This window comes from Quercus lobata, chromosome 5 (assembly GCF_001633185.2).
Source record: "Quercus lobata isolate SW786 chromosome 5, ValleyOak3.0 Primary Assembly, whole genome shotgun sequence".
NCBI classification, from domain to species: Eukaryota; Viridiplantae; Streptophyta; class Magnoliopsida; order Fagales; family Fagaceae; genus Quercus; species Quercus lobata.
This window is the reverse complement of record NC_044908.1, coordinates 24,770,297-24,791,626: the sequence shown is the minus strand read 5'-3', so window position 1 is coordinate 24,791,626 and position 21,330 is coordinate 24,770,297. Positions and strand designations below refer to the sequence as shown.

At 35.8% G+C, this 21,330-nt stretch overlaps 1 protein-coding gene across 1 annotated transcript; it reads right to left on the bottom strand.

Annotated features, from left to right (window-relative positions):
• Positions 1–416: 416 nt before the first annotated feature.
• On the bottom strand, positions 417–3,615 carry LOC115993029 (coatomer subunit beta'-1-like). Its single transcript, XM_031117295.1, has 10 exons — positions 3,548–3,615; positions 2,943–2,978; positions 2,766–2,827; positions 2,558–2,612; positions 2,303–2,339; positions 1,858–2,183; positions 1,629–1,760; positions 1,367–1,515; positions 1,039–1,107; positions 417–730 (listed from the first exon to the last, which is right to left on the bottom strand). Exons 1-10 carry the CDS (start codon positions 3,548–3,550, stop codon positions 676–678), a joined length of 924 nt encoding a protein of 307 aa, XP_030973155.1. The 5' UTR covers positions 3,551–3,615; the 3' UTR covers positions 417–675.
• Between the last annotated feature and the right edge of the window lie 17,715 nt (positions 3,616–21,330).

Genomic DNA, 21,330 nt, shown 5'->3' with positions numbered 1-21,330 from the left:
AAACTTAGAGGCCTTGATTTCTTCGAAGCAACCAATAACATTTAGTGTATGCAGCATTAATCAATTCTTCGATTTTATTTATTAAGAACAGGCTCGCTGATTAATTAATTGTTATACATTGACAATGTTTCTTTTTGTTGGTATTTGTCTGTGTGTGTAGGTGGAAAATAGTGCATCTGAGTTTAAATGAAGAGTGAATTCATGTAATTTGAGCAAGTTGTTCCTGAAAAAAATTCTGATAATAGCAATGCTCATAAGGTGCCTACTATGTTTCCACTAAGAAGTCTTCCATCAGCTTTTAATGTGATTCTTTTTTTTTTTTTTTTTTACTTGCAGATGTTAGCTAGAGGGCTTATTTAATTAGATGAAAGTATATATGTGACTGAATAATTTTCACACTCTGTACTATTCCACTCTAAAGACAAAGATAGATCCATGCCATTGAAGTTTATTCTAGTGACATTACATAGCTATAATCAAGCCAGAACATAAAACCATAATAGTAAGTAGTAAAACAACACTAGTGATTATTCAAATTCTTCCTTTTCTAGTCTTCCTCTTTGACTCGAAGATAGAATTATTCATACAAAACACCCCATATACTATTTGTAGCAGCAATAGTAGATAAATCAATTCCACCAACTCTTCCTCCTCAAGTTGTAGGTTTAGAAAACCTCAAGTACTTTTCATATTGACCATAATAGTTCCATTGTCACAACCAAATATAATCCTGTAGGGAGTAGGAATATCAGTAAGGAATAAAAGTAATGTAGTAGTATTTAATTTTAAAACTGGCATGCAGAAAACAGTTTTTCTTACACTTGCATACAAAAACCAACACCTTTAAGAAAATATAGAAATCCTTTGTTCCTTCTAATTCTTCTAGAAATTAAATAAATTTCAATATGCTGTAGGCACAAACTTGATAATACAATGACTCATTCACATGTTTACATTATCTAATAGTGATCTAAACATCTCCTGCAACTCTGAACACACACACACACAAAATAAATGAAGAAAAATCAAGAATCTTACTGGTTTGATCCTTTCTTGTATCCAATTGCCCAAACTCTTCCAAGATCATAGTTTAATGTGTTCTCAAGCCTGCAAATTAATCAGATTTATATAGAAACTTTGAAACCAAAACGAAGAAGAATTAACCAAAGTCTTACTAAAGTTTCAAATAAAATTCAAAGAAATTTATAGGTACATGTGCAATAACTACCGGGGCTCTAGTCGAGATAAAAGGCAAGTACATAACATAAGTCTTCTTCGAAAGCAATATAAGGAAGACAATTTGATGGAAAAATCTGTCGGTCTACTGAACATAGAATGGGGAAATTTTGAATCATACAGATCTTACCTATAGGTTGTTGCATGCCATATGTGAATAGTCCCGTCCTCGGAACCAGTAATAATTATGGGAAGCTCGGGATGAACACATACTGAGGTAACATTGTGTGTGTGGCCCTCTAGTGTTTGCAAACAACTTTTGCTTTGAGAGTCCCACACCTGTTCATAGAGAATTTTTCAATGAATGGATTCAAATCTTTACCCACACTGACACAGGCATATGAAATTAAAGTGTGTGCATAACTCAAAATGAAGAGCAATAGGTTGCAAACCTTAGCAGAAAAATCATCAGAACCACTTAAGATTTTTGGTTCATCGCCGCCTGTGAAATACTCAACACAGTTCACACCTTTCAAATGGCCATCGAATGTAAAATTTGGAGCAGGGGAGGAAATATCCCATATCTACAGGATTAACCATTACCAAATCATGGGGTGTCACACAAGTGTTGAAACCTTAAAATGCAGTTAACAAGGTAGTGACCAATGAACCTTATAATACCTTTATGGTACCATCAAGTGATGCACTTGCAAAATTAAGGTTATCCTTTGGGTTAAATGCAACTTGCATCACGTAATGTGAATGTCCCTCAAAGATTTGAGTACATATCCAATCTTTCTCCCAATCCCAAAGCTTTATAACCATGTCATCGGACGCAGTCAGTACATATGGAAGGGTAGGATGGACAGCCACACACCGAATGTAGTCTTTATGTGCCTCAAACTCTTTAACCTTTTCTAGTGTGTTATAATTGTAGACACGAATAAATGTGTCATCTGCTGCAGCAACTATCCAGTTTTCGCGTGCTATGAATTTTGCTGATCTGACTGCAAGCACATAAAGGGATGTGTAGAACATAAATAAGACCACTTCTGAAGAAAATTGGAATGGAAGAAAGATGTTTTGTGACATTATCAATTGGGGAAGGCAAATATATGTCATTTACCTGGTAACTCGGTGTCCTTGAAAGACTTCTCCACAGTCTGGAATTGTATAACCAAGTTAGAACCAAATGCTTGGAGAAAAATCAATTACAAATGCATAAAGTTTCAAAGAACTTATAACTAAATTTCTGAATACCCACTTGCATTCTCATATTCATGTAATATTCATAAATTTTTTAGTTAGTCTAGATTAATCGACATATTATACTATTTGATAAAGATAGAAGCTATAGGTCTTTAACATAATATTGCTTTACCTGTGATTGGTAGTTCCAGATACGTATAGTTCCAGAATACAAACTTGCTAGAATCCTACATCAGAAAGTAGTATGCAACATACATTAGTTGTATCATCTTTATAATGAATACTATATATTTTCAAGTACAGAAAAATGAAATATTTAAATTATGAGGTGTAAACCATTTAATTAAATTTTAATTTCCACTGAAAAGATATGTAACTACCATGGTTCAGTTGGATGCAGATCCACAGATTTTACTCGTTCTGAATTTTGAACATATTCTTTCTGATGCAGAAATATTCAATCGGCAAGTTAGTCAAACAATTTGAAGAAATTAATATAACAAAGAATTTACCTGGTTGTAAAAGTCAATAATGAGTTAAGTAAAGCATTACAATACCTCAATTTTGAGCGAGAGAGATTGTTGTGCTTGTGCCTGTACACCACAAGGACAAACTTCTCAGTTCAGCACTAAAATTTGATTCTCAATTACACTTAAAAAGTTAACAAAAATTAAAACTATGTTCTTTCCATGTGCCATAGGCATCTTGCCTAGAGATTCAAATATGCCTATTGGTCACCCACTAATGTGAAATTAAAGGACATTCTAATTAACTATATTTAGAGAATCTTCAACGAACTAAATATGGTAATAGCTTCAAAATTAGCTTTGTACCTTTTCAAAAAATGGAAATGCATATTTCACAAAGTAATTGATTTTTTTTTTCAAGAGTGGAACATTGTATGACTTAAAAAATGAGGTTTATTAAAAGACAGCTCATAAGTGGGTTCCGGTTTATTTAGTTGATAACGTCCCTTGCCTCTTGACAAAGAAATTAGGGATTCAAACTCTACTAATACCAAAAACTAATTGGTATTTTGACTTAATCATAAATAATAATCATCATGAAATAGAAAAAAAAATAATAATAATTTTTTTAAAAAAAGAAAAGAAAAAGAAAACCACAAATAACATAATGTTCAACAAGAAAAGAAGTAACTCACCATTTTTCAAGTTAAGACAAAGGCAAACGCAATGGTAGAAAATATTTGCTTGTAAAATATTGGCTGGATCGAATTTGTGTAAGGAACATGGAGCAGTGTATCTCAATATATATATTAGGGGAAGCTTTCCAGCTAAGGAACTGCATGTTCAGTTCATGCATCGTTCAAAGTCTCAGTTTTCCAAATTTTCCATATTCCATGACTTTTCTTATGTTGTCATCCTACGATTCCAAACCGTTGATTATTCTTACATGTTAGAATGGACGGCAGAGATTGAGTTACACAAGAGACTTCCCCATGCTGTCATCCAATGCACCCCTACCCGTTGATTATTTTTACGCGTTAGGATGGACGGCAAACTTGATTCTGTAAACACTTTACACTTTGACCTTATTTGCCTTACCGAATACTTGGGATTATTATTTATACTTATTCCATTGATTGAGTCAGACAAACTTGTAAGATACTAATACAACTTGAATAATACACATGTTAAGAAGAAATTAATTGTAAATTTTTTCTTTTCTTTTGAGAAACAATGGTATCTGAACCTCTTTGAGTATATGATTATTCTTTTGAGTGTCTGCAGTAAGCTTTTATTCCACACAGATGCACTAATGACCCTAAAACACTAGCAATAAATTTCGAACTTAGAATGTCATGAATATCATAAAAGCTTAAAAAACACTAAAGCAACTACTAGAGTTTTAAATAAATTTTTTATACTGTCTGTACTTGTATTTTCTCATCTTGTCTTGTTATTATAACTTTATAAGCTTGGAGGAAGCAATTTTGGATGTCAATCTTAAATTTCTTTTATTAAAAAGTATTCTTCTCTTTACTCAAAAAAAAAAAAAAAAAGTACTCGTCATTTGTTTGACGTATTTTTTCAATGCCGGCCAAAATTTTGATAGAATATTTGTGTGATATACGCATTAATTAGAGATTATATGTAAAGAAAAATTGTATTAATAATATCATAATTGAACAATAAATATTTATTAAAAACCTACTATATGTAAGTTGCAATTTTTAGAAAAATAAAGCTAAATTACAAATTGAACATAATGTACAACTTTCTTTAAAATTCAATATAGTCATCTAATTTTCACTTTCGTTCAATTCAATCTTCTAACTTTCAACTTTGTTCAATTCAATCCTCCCATTTATTTTCGTCAAATTTGAGCCGTTAAAGACCCTGTAGTTAAAATGACGTAATTTTATATGAACAAGAGTTATGTAACTAAAAATACATGCGAATAATCTTTTGAGTTGTCACGTGTCACATAGTGGGGTTTGGAGGAACTTTCCTTTATACTGGCTTGAAGGAAAACTTTATTCCTTTATTTTTAGAATGAAACTCAAGGGATAGGAGATTAATCACTCTTTTACCATAATTGATGCATGGAACCCAATTTATACTAAAAGATTTTTAGTTATTATTTTTATGGTTAAGTGGAGATAACAATCATTCTTCGAAGAGAACTTTGAAATTGACAGTTATTGTCTTTCCTTAAATGCTTGGGTTGACTTGATGGTTACAAGTGTGACCACTTGCTTGTGAGTTAGGGACAAGTATAATATGGGACTCCCCCCCCTCATCAGTTAAAAGTGGAAGATGAGTGATTTAAACGCAAATTCTCTTATATTAAAGATTTGCTAATCAATGTCATTAAACTACAGGACTCCTTAGCGAGCTCAATATAAGACTTAAGCGACCTTGTTAACTGATGAGTCTGACCTATTTTTTGCAATTTGTTAGGCCTAAGTTTTGCTATTAGGTTTGGGCCTTTCTAGATATTGGGTTTCCAAGGCTGATAGAGTTGGGTTTGCCCATTAGTGAGCTTTTGTAATTATGGGCTTGTGCACTCATTAATGGGCTTTCATACTCGTTAGTGGGCACTTGCACCTATTCATGAGTTTCTTTGTCTACTAATGGTCTTTTTCCTATTCAGGGCCTATTGGTCTTCTACTATGCTTTGGTGTTCTTTTATAGTGGACATGGTCTGTGACTCTTAGGTGAGGATGTCCTTGGTCTGTTGAGTAAAACCATGTCCTCTGACAAGAACCTAAAAGAGTTCATTGGGCAGAGGTTTAGCTTAATTTGGCCATTATAACTCAAAAAAGTATTTGACTTTAACTACAAATGGAAGATGCCTTTCTAGAAAGTCAAAGGAGTGGTGGGATATTCAATGCAATGGGTGACAGCTTTGATTGATAAGGACAACTAAGAGGAAGTTGTGAGGGGATGCCATGCACACAGAAGAACTGAGTTTTCCATTGGTTCATGTATTCCAGGCAAATACATTAACCAAGGGAAAACTTCAGGTTCCTCTTTTCACCAAAAATCACTCCCCTACTGATCAAACCACTTCTCCCTTACTACCAATTTGAGATCCCATGGGCTTAGACCATGGGTTACAAAGATGATACCTTGTTTGCTAGATATTTAATGACTTTTGCTGGGAATCCAAACATACACCTTGGCTTTCCATGTGTCAGCCAAGGTCCTCTTCTCAAGGCTTTAAAAGGACACATCAAGGTCCTAGGGCCTTGATGTTGACTCTTCTTGGTTTGACATTTTCCCAGAAATGGAATAGATTCCTCATAGTAATGGGTAAGCTTGGAAAGCCTCTGACCATACTCCCCTTTGCTGCATGTCCTCTGCTTGACCGAGATCCCTTGTTTCCTTCGTCAAGTACTGAACCTGAGGACATCACTTGTCCCTTTCGCTTCTCTCTACCTCTTGATTTCGACAAGACATCTAATGAATATTTTATTCTTTTCCTTCTTTCAAGGATACATGTGAGTGACTTTTTCTATCTTCTAGGTCGCTTACGTCCTTCTTAGAATCTTCTAGGCTGTCTATGTCCTCAGGATCTTCTAGACTGTCCACATCCTTCTCAGGATCTTTAGGATTTCTCTTAAAGGACACGCTTCCTTGAGGATGGAGAGATCCCATTCATGGCCTAAGTCTAGGTCCTCTTCTTCTTCTACCTTTTTTCTTTCTCTTTCCTTCTTTTTGGGCCTTTGGGCCCTCATGGTCCTTCTTATTGAAGTTGGGCCTTCTTTTGTTAAGGTCCATGGTCTTTCCTTGCTTTTCATGGAATGGGCTTCCTTGTCACATTTTAGTCCTTAACACATGACTAACTCCTTTTCTCCCTTTCTTAAAATTTTGTGGTATTTGGAATTTGAAGCAAACTCAAGCCTTGATCTCACAAGTACTGGGCTTTTGAGGTATATCTAATGCCTTCTTTTGTTCATAAAAAGAAATGTTATTGTGGTGCCCAAATTTGGTGGTTCTACCTATAGGGAGGGAGAATTTGGGCTCCCAATTTGTTTGTTGGTGGGTTTCCTTGCAATCCTACTAGGTATAGCTTCAAATGCTGCCTTGACAACCCAGCCCTCTAACTCTTGCTACTCCCAAGCCTAGTTTTTACCCTTCCCTAAATTCTCCTTTGTCCCTCTCTTTCTTCTTCTCTCATAATTTTTCACCCCTTTCTGTTTTTCCCAACCCCTTTTCCATTCATCATCCCTTCCCTTTTACAATTCCCCTTAGTGGGGATCCAAATAATTACATTTGCATCAATTCCCACGTAATCCCACTATTGCCCAGAATCCAAGTAAATTGGTCCCTTCTGAGAATTCTCTTGAAACTTGCACCTGACGTCGAATAGTGCTCAGCAGCGGATTTGCCCAAGGCACTAACTTTGCTCGGGGGACTGACCAGAGTCTTGATTGTCCCCCATTCGGCCATCCCTGGCCCACTTGTCGGTAAAGGGCCTAGCCTGGCCCAACTACGGTAGGCCACCTCTGAGCGCTGATCCTATGCCCTTGTACTTTTACCATTAGGCTGGGCTTACCCCAACAATGCAGGGCCAGTATTGGTCACTGACCCCAGATCCCTACAGTTATTTATAAGAGAGATTCCTTATACAAGGTGTAATTAAGGAGATATTATTTGGTTCAATTCTAAATTCAGTTACTATTATATGCCATACAAGGTGTAAGAAGTGATTATTAATTAGGTTCCCCCATTTCATGTACAATACTTAACAATAGTGTTTTTTTTTTTTTTTTTTTTTTTAACAGATTTAAAGTTTTACTATTTTTTAGGTCCTAATGTTTAGGAGAAATATGATTAGATTAGATATTGTTGAGTCTATAATTTATTAATTTTTTCCTACTTTTTAGTATTTAAAGTTTGTGTTAGTTCTTATTTCGTAGCTCTTAAATGATTGGAGGGAGATGTCTTAATAAGCAACATAATTCAATAAAGTCATCAACTTTTTAGTCCAAAAATTAAAATACTTTTACGCTCTGTTTGTTTAGAAGGAAAACCTTATATCATGATAGTTTTTCGTATTTTCCAATTTTTGATAGCATAAAAAAAAAAACTATCTTTCATCAATGAAAAACTCTATTAAAAATAAAGTTTTTTTTTGTTTTTTTTTGTTTTTGTTTTTGTTTTTGTTTAAGAGGTTGTTTTTAACTAAAAAGTTTTTGGAAAGCAATCTATCTGCCTTCCTTTATAAGGCTCCTTTAGGAGAAATTGTACAGTTCTCTGGTGGATCACGTTACTTGTCTACCATTCTACTAAAAAATTCTCACTTGTTTAAAATTGCTGAGTAAGTAATTAGTTTCTGTTTAAAATTTTTTTCTAATTCAGAAATTTTAAACAGGTGGGAGTCTTTTAGTGGAATGGTGGGCCACATCACTTATCACCATGAGGACCTTATAATTTCTCCCACTTTAGGCTAGTCTAGATAGTTTCTACAACTACGGAGGAAATGGCATCCCAAAGGGTTATTCAGTAAAAAAATTATTTCAATCTCATAATGTTATGTTAAATTGAGGACAACAATTTTTTTTTTTTTTTTTATCTACCTGGATTACCTTTGGCTACTAAAAAATTATACAAACTTTTTATAATTTTTATAATGTTTATGTGCTATAATACTATTATATATATATATATATATATATATATTTGATAATTTAAGAGTTATAATAGGAGGGGATTGAATTATGAATGATTCTGTTAAAAACACTAAGAAGTATCTACCAATTGAATTATAAGACTCTTGGTTATGTACTATTTATATTGATCATAAAGTTAGTTTACACAATATACATGTTATACATGTTTTGAATTATACAAGAAATGTTAGTGATTTTTTTGCAAATACCAAACACTAGAAAATATTTGAAACTCATTTTCAAGGTCAATACCAAACACAGGAAAATGATATGATTTCCTTGAAAATTACCAATTTTCTATAAAAAAAAAAAAAAAAAAAAAAAAAAAAAAAAAAAAAAAAAAAAAAAAACGTTTATAATGAAACAAATGGAGCATTGTATTCATATGTTGTTTGAGGTAGGACTCCCTCAAAGTTGTCTATTATCAAATTTTAATAGATTGGTTCTGTTCCCTCAAAGCATTGATAAAAATTTTGTACTTAATATTATAACGAATGATATCTAGCTCACAGTATATGAATTTGTACGTAAAAGTTATCTACAAGACTACAAGTCAATTAGAAACTGATAAACAATAAAGGACACACATATATATAGAACCAAAATGATTTTACCACCTGACAAACAGATATTGCGCTCAAGGACACATTATGTCAAAAGTAAAATAAAAAAATAAAAAAATTATAGTCTATATTTAAATAATTCAAAATAAACAATAATTTTTATGTAGTAATTTAATCTTATTGAAATCTAGGTAATAGAGTTTCACTTAAGATTTAAATAGTTTATTTAATAATATGTTGTGGAGGAGAAAGAGAAAGAGAGAGAAATAGAATGTCATAAATAGGAGACATTTAATGAGATCCTAATCAAAATATAAGCATTAATAAGTGTCTTTTTTTTTTATCATAAGATCTACTTAAATCCAATATTTTAAAAAATGTGTAACTCTAAGCAATGCTACACTACCCAATAACTTGTTATAGAATTTATACTTTAAAAATTCCATCGTTAAATTACAAGTTCTATATCTTCTTAACAGTCATGCCAATTTTCATGTTAATTGGATTTTATTTATCATTTAATCCATAAACTTATTTTTTATGCATTATTTTAAAATACTAAAACTTGCATTTAAACAATCAATTGATGACATGTCTATTGATCTTTGATCACTTTGAAATTTTGCAAGCATAGAGAATATACAAAGATAATGTAATCCAATGGCCGATTTGTCAAAATTCACATCTAATTAAAAAATATTGATTAGTGTAACATTGCTTAGAGTTACACCAAGTGTAAGTTGAACCTAACCCTATATATATATATATATATATATATATATATATATATATGAGATGGGTTCAAGTTGCACCTAGAGTAACTCTTATTAATTTTCACATTTTTTACACCATAGATTTTTAAGAAATCTAATGGGTAAGAAAACATTATTAAATGCTATTTTTTTCCACCTTATTACCTAATTAATACTAGCATTCTCTCTCTCTTTCTCTCTCTCCCTATTTATTGCTTTCCACCATATAATATTTTCTTCAACACAATCTAACAAAAAGAAAAAAAAAATTGAAAAATAATCCTGTAAGGACCTGATTTGAACTTTTAGCCCAACAAATGTATGGACTTAAGCCCAAGAAACCCAAAGCAATAAATTTGTAGAGAGTGGGTCGGGAAACTAGACTTTAGTGAATTAAGTAAATGGCCAATAGATTTTGATGATAAAGAAAGAAAAAAAAATTAACACTAAGGAAAGATATCCTCGGCAATGTCCGAGGAGACTGGTTCCTATGAATTGCTCTTGAAGCTCTATTACAAGTTTGATTCCTAATTGCTATAGTGTTTCTCTTCTTTTTCCGATCCCTTCCTCATGGAGGGTCTCACACATTATATAGCCCTCTTTGGGTTATCTTGATCCCACACTTGTCGATCATTTGAGCCCTTACTTGAGTACTTGTCCCATTAGACATCCACTTTAGCTTTCTGTGAGTTGCAGTTGCCAAGACAGCACTGTTCAAGGGTCTTCTCCGCATAAATGCGGCCAGAAAAGTAGCTACAGTACATTCAATGCAGTGGTAGTAGCTTTCCCTTTAGATATTTTTTGGAGTTTCCTTCTCTCTTGTACATTTCTGGGGTACGTCCTTGTCACTGAGGCTTCCTGGAAGGTTGCCTTGATCATTAGGATCTGTGTTTGACCTATTCTTAGTCGGTCCGAGGAGACACTCCTCCTCAGACCACCTTCCCATCCATGCTCTGTTCGTAAAGTCTAACTCAAACCATTTTATATTGCTTGCTCGTCTTTAGATTACTTACCTCCTCGGACAGGACCCATGGCCAGTATGTGATTGGGCCCTTAACCCCACAAATCCTATAATCATTGATTCACAAAACTACCCATAACAAGAGTCAAATGACTTTCAATTTGCTCCTTAAAATAAATAAATAAAGGAACTTAAAGAAAAAACATCAAAATTTGAGCTTATCACACACAAAAACAATCAAATCGGCTGGGAATGCTTAAAAGTTTTTTTAGTAAGTGTCCAAGCTTAAACTTAACTGCTATGGAAATATATAGCAGGTCAATATTCTAGTTGGAGTGAATTATATTTTATTAATCTTTTTTGCTTGTCCTCTAGGAACTTTGTTTAATTGAAATCTGTCCAAAATTAACAAATACCAACCCTTTTTTCTTTTATTTTATAGAGACTCCTTAATTAATTTTCCAATTATTATTTTTGTAAGAGATTGTATGAATCTTATTGTATTTTGTATTTTTCGCTGATGATACAAACACAAACACCTACCCTTGGAAACATAACAATCTCTTGGGTTCAAAACGTATACATATTTATTTTTCCCAATTATTATATTATTATTTGTAAGAGACTATATATAGGTCTACCTTTCAATTGCTTTTTGATGAAATGGGAGGTTTGATTGTCTAGTTTATGATAGGAAGATTTGAAGTTTTTTTATAAGTTCCTTTATTTATTTATTTTAAGGAGCATGTTGAAAGTCATTTGCTGACTCTTGTTTTGGGTAGTTTTGTGAAATCAATGAAAATGGGATTATTTTTCAAAATTTTTTTTTGTTAGATTGTGTTGAAGAAAATATTATTTGGTGGAAAGCAATAAATAAGGGGGAGAGAGAGAGAATGCTAGTATTAATTAGGTAATAAGGTGGAAAACAATAACATTTAATGGTATTTTTTTTAACCGTTAGATCTCTTAGAAATTTATGGGGTAAAAAAGGTGTAAATTTATAAGAGTTACACCAGGTGTAACTTATATGAGATGGGTTCAAGTTACACCTGATGTAACTTTATAAGAGTTATATATTTTTTAAACTGTAGATCTATATAGGATCAAAGGGTGAAAAATACACAAATGCCACCTCATCAATATTCTGTCTAAAAATAAACAAGTCACTTGTCCCCACATTAATTTCCCTAAAATCAACACTTCTCCCTCTAAAGTCTAAACGTGAACAACTTCTCTCTCTAAACTAACCTTCTTCTCCACGACTCCAGTCCACACTCTCCAACACCCTGCTAACAGCTGAGTTGCCCAGGCTATGATAAACCCAGTTGGATGCAAAGGGAGAAGATGCTTGTGCTTGCAGTGGAGGATCCAAAACTATGATGAGGTCGTGGTGGAATAGTTTTGTGTGAAAACTGGTGTTTTTTCTTCATTAATAATTCTTGGTCTTTATGGGTCTTTGTTTTTTTTTTTTTTTTTTTTTTTTTTTTTTTTTTTTTGTATAAATTTTCAAATAGATAAGGTTAAAAAGGGAAAAGATCAAAAAAATATTTCCATGCTTAGCCCATTGGCAGTATTACCCCTTCTCTGCAAGCATTCCACCTTTTTCTGATGTCAAGGAAATTCTACTTTCATTGAAACTTACTGCATAAGAGCATTGCATTTTTCAACAGTTTCTCTCTCTCTCTCTCTTTCTCTCTCTCTCTCTCTTTTAAAAGGAAATTAAGTATTGAATGGGTTGGTTTTGTTTCAAAAATGATATGAAGATTATTTGGGCGTGTTAAGAGATTGAAAAGGGCGATGACGATATTCTTTGGCTTGAGCTTCCATATTTAAGGATACGCATAAGGAAAAGTACTTATAATTGGATTGTTGAATCAGAGATGGTATGACTTAAGGGAAAATAATTAAATTATGGATTTTAAGGCACTAGCTTTCACCATTGGAAAACTCATAACTGAAGAAGAGAGGTATATGGTTTTTTTTATTTTTATTTTTTTTTATTTTTTATTTTTTACCTTAGTATAAAAGAGCTAAGATTATCACATGATAACTTGAAAATAGCAAGAACCAAAAATTGATATGAGCGTTGGAGCCATAGAGAACGGAAATGAGTTTAGAGAGAGAAGCTTTTCAGATTTAGACTTTAAAGAGAGAAACATTGATTTTAGGGAAATTAATGAGGAGGCAAGTGACTCATTAATTTTTAGACAGAATATATATATATATATATATATATATATATATATATGTATGTAAGAGCGCAATTTGTAACAACTCCAAGATAAAATTGGACTCGTAAGTAAAAAGGGCTCCCACAATATCATTTGTAGAGAGTGGGCTTCAAAGGTATGGCCTGGGCATAAGTGAGTGGTTTTAGTCGTAGTTTCTATGGGAAACGCTACATGGGCGGGCTTGGCCTCACTAGCCAAACCCTTTTGTGGCCAGCCTCCCTTTGATCTTTGTTTGTTTCGCCTTTTATACTGGTGTTCCATTCCCCTTTTTTGTGTCCACGTGTCGATTTCTACTTTTGGGGTGCAGGCCTGTCCAGTCGACCCATACCTAGAGTGGTTGGGAATTGCTGGAAAGGCGTATGGGCATGGGCATGGGTTTGTCAGACGCCGAATTCCGTATTATTGTGTGGGCTGCTTTTTTCCTGGCCCTGCCCGTTACACTCGGCTTGTTCCTTTCTTTAGGCATTTAATGAAGTGCCGAGGAGGAGGTCGTCCTCGGCAATGGCCCTCCTCAGCTTGGGTTGCGGTCCTTAAGATGAACTGGGCCTGGGCTGAGGCTACACTTTCTTTGGCCCCACAATAGCCCCTCAAAAGCCTGCTGCTCGACTTTTAGTTGGGAAGGAGGGTTTTGATAATGTTGGGCCTACATCATAGCCTGTTTTGATTCTGCACTCCATAAATATTTGCATTTTTCCATTTACTCGGGAATCGTGTCAAAACAAGGGACGCGCCCTTATTTTTCATTCGCGCGGAGTCCTTTGATATTTCGGTATTCGAGGCACACCTTCACGAGGATCTTCAGATCCTACGGCTGAGGATGAGGTTGGAAATTGAGCCCAGTCTGCTTTGTCTGTAACGTTCCTTGGAAATTTGCACAAGTTAAATGCCATCGGTCTGCTCTGTGCATAAATAGGATAGGGGGTCACTCCCCTTGCATACAAACCCTTCTGCTTCCTTCAGAAACATAATCCATCCGCCATACTCAGTCTCCATTTTCAGTGTCATTTAGCCTCAGGTTAATATGCTTGAGGCATGGGTGGGAATGAAGGATCTTTACCCGCTTCAGAGGTACCGAATCCTCAAGGTGATATGGTACGGACAAGGATGGCACAGATTAAAGCCGGTCCTCCGCTTTGACAGGGGGAAGATGGTCTTCCTCTCTCTTTTAGTCAAAATCCGAAGTAGGTTCTGGTCATGCCAGATTTTTGGCATGTCAGAAGAAGGAATTTCTGCCATCAGCGCCGTTTGCCTTGTCGCAGGCAAATTTTCGCGGGGGCTCCCCAACTTCCGGCTCCCTGCACCTTTTCTTCAACGGTGCAGGCCCCAAGTTGGGTTCCCTGCACCTTTTCTTCAGCGGCGCTGGCCCAAAGCCAGGTGCTATCTGCACCTTTTCTTCGAAGGTGCAGGCCCCTTGTTGGGTTCTTTTGCTGCCTGAGTTATGGGCATGTAAAAGTATTGAGGAGTGGTTCCCTTACTCAACATCTCGGCGTAGCAGCCAACCTCTCCTCTGTGCTTCTCCTTCGGCTTTATCTTTACTCTCTTGTATTTTTCTTTTACTTACGTAGTTAGCTTTAATGTATGCTTATTTCAGCTTTTCATTGTACACTGTACTATTCCTTTGTCTTAATAAAAGATGAGTTTATTTCTTTCTAAATACTTTTCTTTTCTGCAACAACTACTTTGTGAATGAATATTAAATATAAGCTTGCCTCTAATGATACTCGGAGCAGAAAAATGCCTTAACACAGATTCCTACTAGTTCAATCTTACGGACATTATCAAGTATAACAATGGTAATCCTCAATAAATTAAACTCTTAGAACTAACCGGGATAACGGCTGAGTGCTGCACGATGCATGCTAGACCAATGTCCGAGAACGATAAACTCTAAATAATTCGTCCAAGAGGGTAGCCGAGCAGTGAGGGGCCTCAATTGTGTTTTTTTTTGGCAGCATACTGCTCTAAATTGCATCAATCCCTTTGGTACTGAGGGTCCGAGGGTAGGCTGGGCAATCCATTCAGTGTAGGGATTAACCCAACCGTTAATGGGGGAATTCTCCTCGGATAGATCCTAAGGCCCATGTAACGTAGTTTTTCTTTTAAGTACTTGGTTTCCCCATAGGCTTGAGTTCGAGGACCATACAAGGCTTTGGTTCTGTCCAAAACTTGTAATTTTGCTTTTAAGTAGTTGGTGTCCCCAGAGCCTTGAGTCCAAGGACCATACAAGGCTTTGGTTCTGTCCAAAACTTGTAATTTTGCTTTTAAGTAGTTGGTTTCCCCAGAGGCTTGAGTCCGAGGACCATGCAAGGCCTTGGTTCTGTCCAAAACTTGTAATTTTGCTTTTAAGTAGTTGGTTTCCCCAGAGGCTTGAGTCCGAGGACCATGCAAGGCCTTGGTTCTGTCCAAAACTTGTAATTTTGCTTTTAAGTAGTTGGTTTCTCCAGAGACTTGAGTCCGAGGACCATGCAAGGCCTTGGTTCTGTCCAAAACTTGTAATTTTGCTTTTAAGTAGTTGGTTTCCCTAGAGGCTTGAGTCCGAGGACCATGCAAGGCCTTGGTTTTGTCCAAAACTTGTATTTTTTCTTCTAAGTAGTTGGTTTCCCCAGAGGCTTGAGTCCGAGGACTATGCAAGGCCTTGGTTCTGTCCAAAACTTGTAATTTTGCTCTTAAGTAGTTGGTTTCCCCAGAGGCTTGAGTCCGAGGACCATGCAAGGCCTTGATTCTGTCCAAAACTTGTAATTTTTCTTCTAAGTTGTTGGTTTCCCCAGAGGCTTGAGTCCGAGGACCATGCAAGGCCTTGGTTCTGTCCAAAACTTGTAATTTTGCTTTTAAGTAGTTGGTTTCCCCAGAGGCTTGAGTCCGAGGACCATGCAAGGCCTTGCTTCTGTCCAAAACTTGTAATTTTGCTTTTAAGTAGTTGGTTTCCCCAGAGGCTTGAGTCCGAGGACCATGCAAGGCCTTGATTCTGTCCAAAACTTGTAATTTTGCTTTTAAGTAGTTGGTTTCCCCAGAGGCTTGAGTCCGAGGACCATGCAAGGCCTTGCTTCTGTCCAAAACTTGTAATTTTGCTCTTAAGTAGTTGGTTTCCCCAGAGGCTTGAGTCCTCGGACCATGCAAGGCCTTGGTTCTGTCCAAAACTTGTAATTTTTCTTCTAAGTAGTTGGTTTCCCCAGAGGTTTGAGTCCGAGGACCATGCAAGGCCTTGCTTCTGTCCAAAACTTGTAATTTTGCTCTTAAGTAGTTGGTTTCCCCAGAGGCTTGAGTCCGAGGACCATGCAAGGCCTTGGTTCTGTCCAAAACTTGTAATTTTTCTTCTAAGTAGTTGGTTTCCCCAGAGGCTTGAGTCCGAGGACTATGCAAGGCCTTGGTTCTGTCCAAAACTTGTAATTTTGCTTTTAAGTAGTTGGTTTCCCCAGAGGCTTGAGTCCGAGGACCATGCAAGGCCTTGGTTCTGTCCAAAACTTGTATTTTTGCTTCTAAGTAGTTGGTTTCCCCAGAGGCTTGAGTCCGAGGACCATGCAAGGCCTTGGTTCTGTCCAAAACTTGTAATTTTTCTTCTAAGTAGTTGGTTTCCCCAGAGGCTTGAGTCCGAGGACCATGCAAGGCCTTGGTTCTGTCCAAAACTTGTAATTTTGCTTCTAAGTAGTTGGTTTCCCCAGAGGCTTGAGTCTGAGGACCATGCAAGGCCTTGGTTCTGTCCAAAACTTGTATTTTTGCTCTTAAGTAGTTGGTTTCCCTAGAGGCCTGAGTCCGAGGACCATGCAAGGCCTTGGTTCTGTCCAAAACTTGTAATTTTTCTTCTAAGTAGTTGGTTTCCCCAGAGGCTTGAGTCCGAGGACCATGCAAGGCCTTGGTTCTGTCCAAAACTTGTAATTTTGCTTCTAAGTAGTTGGTTTCCCCAGAGGCTTGAGTCCGAGGACTATGCAAGGCCTTGGTTTTGTCAAAAACTTGTAATTTTGCTTCTACGGGACTTTTGCTTTAGGGGAATTAAATCCTCGACCGAGCCCCTTGACCCATCTGCGTGGCTGACGCTATAAAGTGTAGCCCCTAGTCAAGAGTCATAGCCCCCAGCGAAGCTCTACGTTAGCACGCTGTAGCTGGCTGGTAGAAAATGACAAGGGTATTGTCCCACACCATCACCTATGCCAAGACACAAACCTTCCCACAGACGGCGCCAATTGTAAGAGCGCAATTTGTAACAACTCCAAGATAAAATTGGATTCGTAAGTAAAAAGGGCTCCCACAATATCATTTGTAGAGAGTGGGCTTCAAAGGTATGGCCTGATCATAAGTGAGTGATTTTAGTCGTAGTTTCTATGGGAAACGCTACATGGGCGGGCTTGGCCTCACTAGCCAAACCCTTTTGTGGCCAGCCTCCCTTTGATCTTTGTTTGTTTTGCCTTTTATACTGGTGTTCCATTCCCCTTTTTTGTGTCCACGTGTCGATTTCTACTTTTGGGGTGCAGGCCTGTCCAGTCGACCCATACCTAGAGTGGTTGGGAATTGCTGGAAAGGCATATGGGCATGGGCATGGGTTTGTCAGACGCCGAATTCCGTATTACTGTGTGGGCTGCTTTTTTCCTGGCCCTGCTCGTTACACTCGGCTTGTTCCTTTCTTTGGGCATTTAATGAAGTGCCGAGGAGGAGGTCGTCCTCGGCAATAGCCCTTCTCAGCTTGGGCTGCGGTCCTTAAGATGAACTGGGCCTGGGCCGAGGCTACACTTTCTTTGGCCCCACAATATATATATATATATATATATATATATATATATATATATATATATATAATATATCTTTTTTGACTGAATAAACAGAATATTGATGATGTGGCATTTGTGTATTTTTCACCCATAGATCTTATATAGATCTACGGTTTAAAAAAGGAATGTGAGAGACCGTGCCCCCGGCCCGTTTTTATAGGATGTTGGGCCAAACCTATGTGAATGGGTGGAGTTGTGTTATTGCCTCTCAAAATAGAGGATCAACTAGTTATATTTTCCCCTTTAGATTAAGGGTTTTACAATGGAGTCGTCACTTATTTAATTATTGAAAAAATAAGAAAACCATAATTGAAAAGTTCCTCATTTTATTAATTTGAAATTGAATTTACATTGATCATAGGAAAATTACATGGTTTTGGTCCTAGATACAATCTAAGATAAATTACATGGCTTTGTTTCCTAGTTACAATCTAAAAATCGAAAATTACATGGATAAGTATTTGATTTACTAACCCTTGATCTAAGCTCGGAGGCTATGTTACAAGGTGGGAAGGTGTTAGGCACCCACCTTGCCCGGTGAAACCGGTCTTCTAGACTATGGTGGCCAACATTCATATCATACCATCCAATATGTTAATCAATTTGCATGTTGAATTTAATGTGTGTGCATGTGATAAACCCTAATTCAATTTATTAAGCATGACATTTGGATTGAAAAATAAACTCTAGTGAATGTGTGTGAATGGTGATATCCTAGATTCAATGATTTGAAAGAATTATGAAACAAACATGTTTTTTATATTTTTGATGCAGATTTAAGATTAAAACTAGTGTTATGCATGAACATGTGATGGACAATCAAGAACATGTGCAGAACACATAAGAAAATTTAAGAACATTCAAACATATTTAAGGGAATTATCATGTTTTAATCTTAAATTCTCATCATGGCAACATAAACAAACAGTTAGGGAAGGAGATTATACCTTTATGCAAGATCCATATAGTGGAGGAGGGGACTCTTGATGGAGGTTCTAAGGGTGGAGGAAAAGAAGAGTTAGGAGAAAGAGAGTGAGTCTCACTCAATACCTTGAGTCTCAGGAAGACCAAGATATGACAAGACTATTCAACTTCACTAAAACTCAAGAGAAAAGAAGAGAGTGGGGGTTTTTTTGTTTTTGTCTTTGGAATGAAGGAGATGGGGGGTTTATATAGTAGTGGTGGAAGAAATATGAATGAAAGGCCATTTAATGAGGGTTGACAAAGAATCATGAACCTAGACCTCATTTTAGCCTTGGGGGAAATCTGGTGCATTAAATGGAAAGATTAGTGGGAGTGAGGAGCAAGCCAAAATTCGGTTTTCCCGTAGCTACTGTAATAGCCTGTAAAGCCAACTTCGAATAATCATATCTAACACAATTCTGACCGGAATTGTCTCGTTCTTGTGTTCAAATTGAAGCCCTGGATGTCTAGTTTTTGGCAAAACTAACCTCATTCACAGATTCAAAATATTCTGAGAGATATCAATGAAATGGTGAACAGAGGTCATTTGTTAGAAAATGATTTCAGCACAATTAACATTAATAGGTCCCAAATTAGCTCCTAATTAACATTAAATGGCTCCAATCACTCCTATTTCAGACTTAATTGGTTCCAAATTTACCCTAATTAAAAGATAATTGCATAAATTACTCATTGAATAATTAATGTTTAACTATCTAGTTAATTAGGTATGTGCAACCCTACCATAAAATGTAGTCCTAACCAATCAAATTATGACACATCATTGTTCTCAAATTGATTATACTTATAACCAATTGAAATCAATTATTCATAATTACATATAGTTGGACTTAATTTGTGATTGTGCATCTGGACCATTAGAACTTGATTTGATAATAACTTTCAATCCGATGGTCCGATTAGGGCTTATGACCAGTCAATTTGATCGTTATAACATCAAGATCATTTTGGTGAAATGAGATTAAGGATCTAGTGACCAGAATCAAGATGCATATTTCCAAGGTGAAATTACCCTTTTACCCTCCATGTGAAGTTAAATGCGGGTTGCAAAATGGGGTGTCAACAAGGTATAACTTTTATAAAGTTACACCAGGTGTAACTTGAACCAATCTCATATATATATATATAATCAAAATGATTTTACCACCATGTATGTTAATAGTACACCTGACAATTAGACAGGTATTGCGCTCAAGGACACATTGCCTTTTATATAGATGGTGTAGATCAAATAATCAGAGAGACTATCTACATAATAAAATTTGGCTGGTTGAGCTAGATCGGTTTGATGCAGTTGAATTGTGTTAGTAATTTAATAGTTGTGGGGCTCGATATACTAAGTGAGATTTTCAATAATTACATTATATGTTTTGATTTGTTGTATTTTTTTAGTCTTAGCTGATGTTTTGATAGTTTCTTTTCTTTTCCATGAGGAGGAAAAGAATATTTGACAGTTTCTCTTATAGGGATGGCAATGGAATGGGGTAGGGCCGGAGAATGGGGTCTTTATCCTCGCCCCGCATGGTTTTATCTTGTCCCATCTTAGCCCCTCTCTGTATGACGGGGAAAATTTTCTTGCCCCATCCCCGCCACTTGAGGTCTTGTGAAACCTTGCCCTACCCTATAAAATTCTACTTCTTGTTAATTTACCCGCCCCCACAACTATTACAAACTTTTTTTTTTCAATAAAACCTGTTTTATTAATAAAAATATATTTTAAATTACAACTAAATTTATCCTATCAAATCAAATTAATTTTTAGCGAAAACTAAATAATATTATCAAAGTATTTAACAAAACAATATCATAACAAAAGAAAAAAACTCATAGTACAACACATAAAAAAATAATCCAAACTCCTAAACATGACAAAATAAAAATTGCCTAGACCTTCAAAAATAATTTCCACTTTCTTCCATCATTATTCAATAGTATACAAATTTGTTTCTAATAAAGACAAAAGAAAACTTCAAAAAATCAAAGATTAGTGATGCATAAGAGTCCAAAATTAGTATCTTATTTCCAACCTTTCTAGAAAGAAAAGGGAGATTGAGAGCCACATTGGGTAGAATAAAATAAGCTAATATTGATATATTTGTTTAAATAAAGTTTTTGGGGTATAAAATAGTTACAATTATAAACCTTATCACCATGGGGCAAGGCAAACTGAGTCTAAAAAGTCTAAACACATCCCCACCCTACCCCATGATATAGGGCTAAAATCTCACCAATTCCCACCCCACCACTTTTGCGGGGCAGGTTATGCGAGACGAGGCAAAATTGTCAACTCTAAGTTGCTCTCTCTTTCTTATTGTTTGAATTAGGATTCTTTGCTAGTCATGGACAAAACAAGACAAGCCCATATATGGGCTTTGCATCATGGGTTGGATTATGGTGAACGTGCACCTAACAATTATTAGGGTATGGATGCTCTTAGGGCATTTGTTAATGAACTATTTTTGGAAACTTTTAACACCACATTAATGGGAAACATTAAAGGCTATTAAAAAAGTCATTTTTTTTTCTTATCCCATAAAGAATTTCTAAAAATA

Bases quoted from the DNA above. Each gene is read 5' to 3' on its own strand.
- LOC115993029 (XM_031117295.1), bottom strand. The intron at 2,828-2,942 runs GTATTGTAATGC...TTTCTGCATCAG, and splicing joins CTCTCTCGCTCAAAATTGAG to AAAGAATATGTTCAAAATTC. The intron at 731-1,038 runs GTAAGATTCTTG...TACTCCCTACAG, and splicing joins TACAAGAAAGGATCAAACCA to GATTATATTTGGTTGTGACA.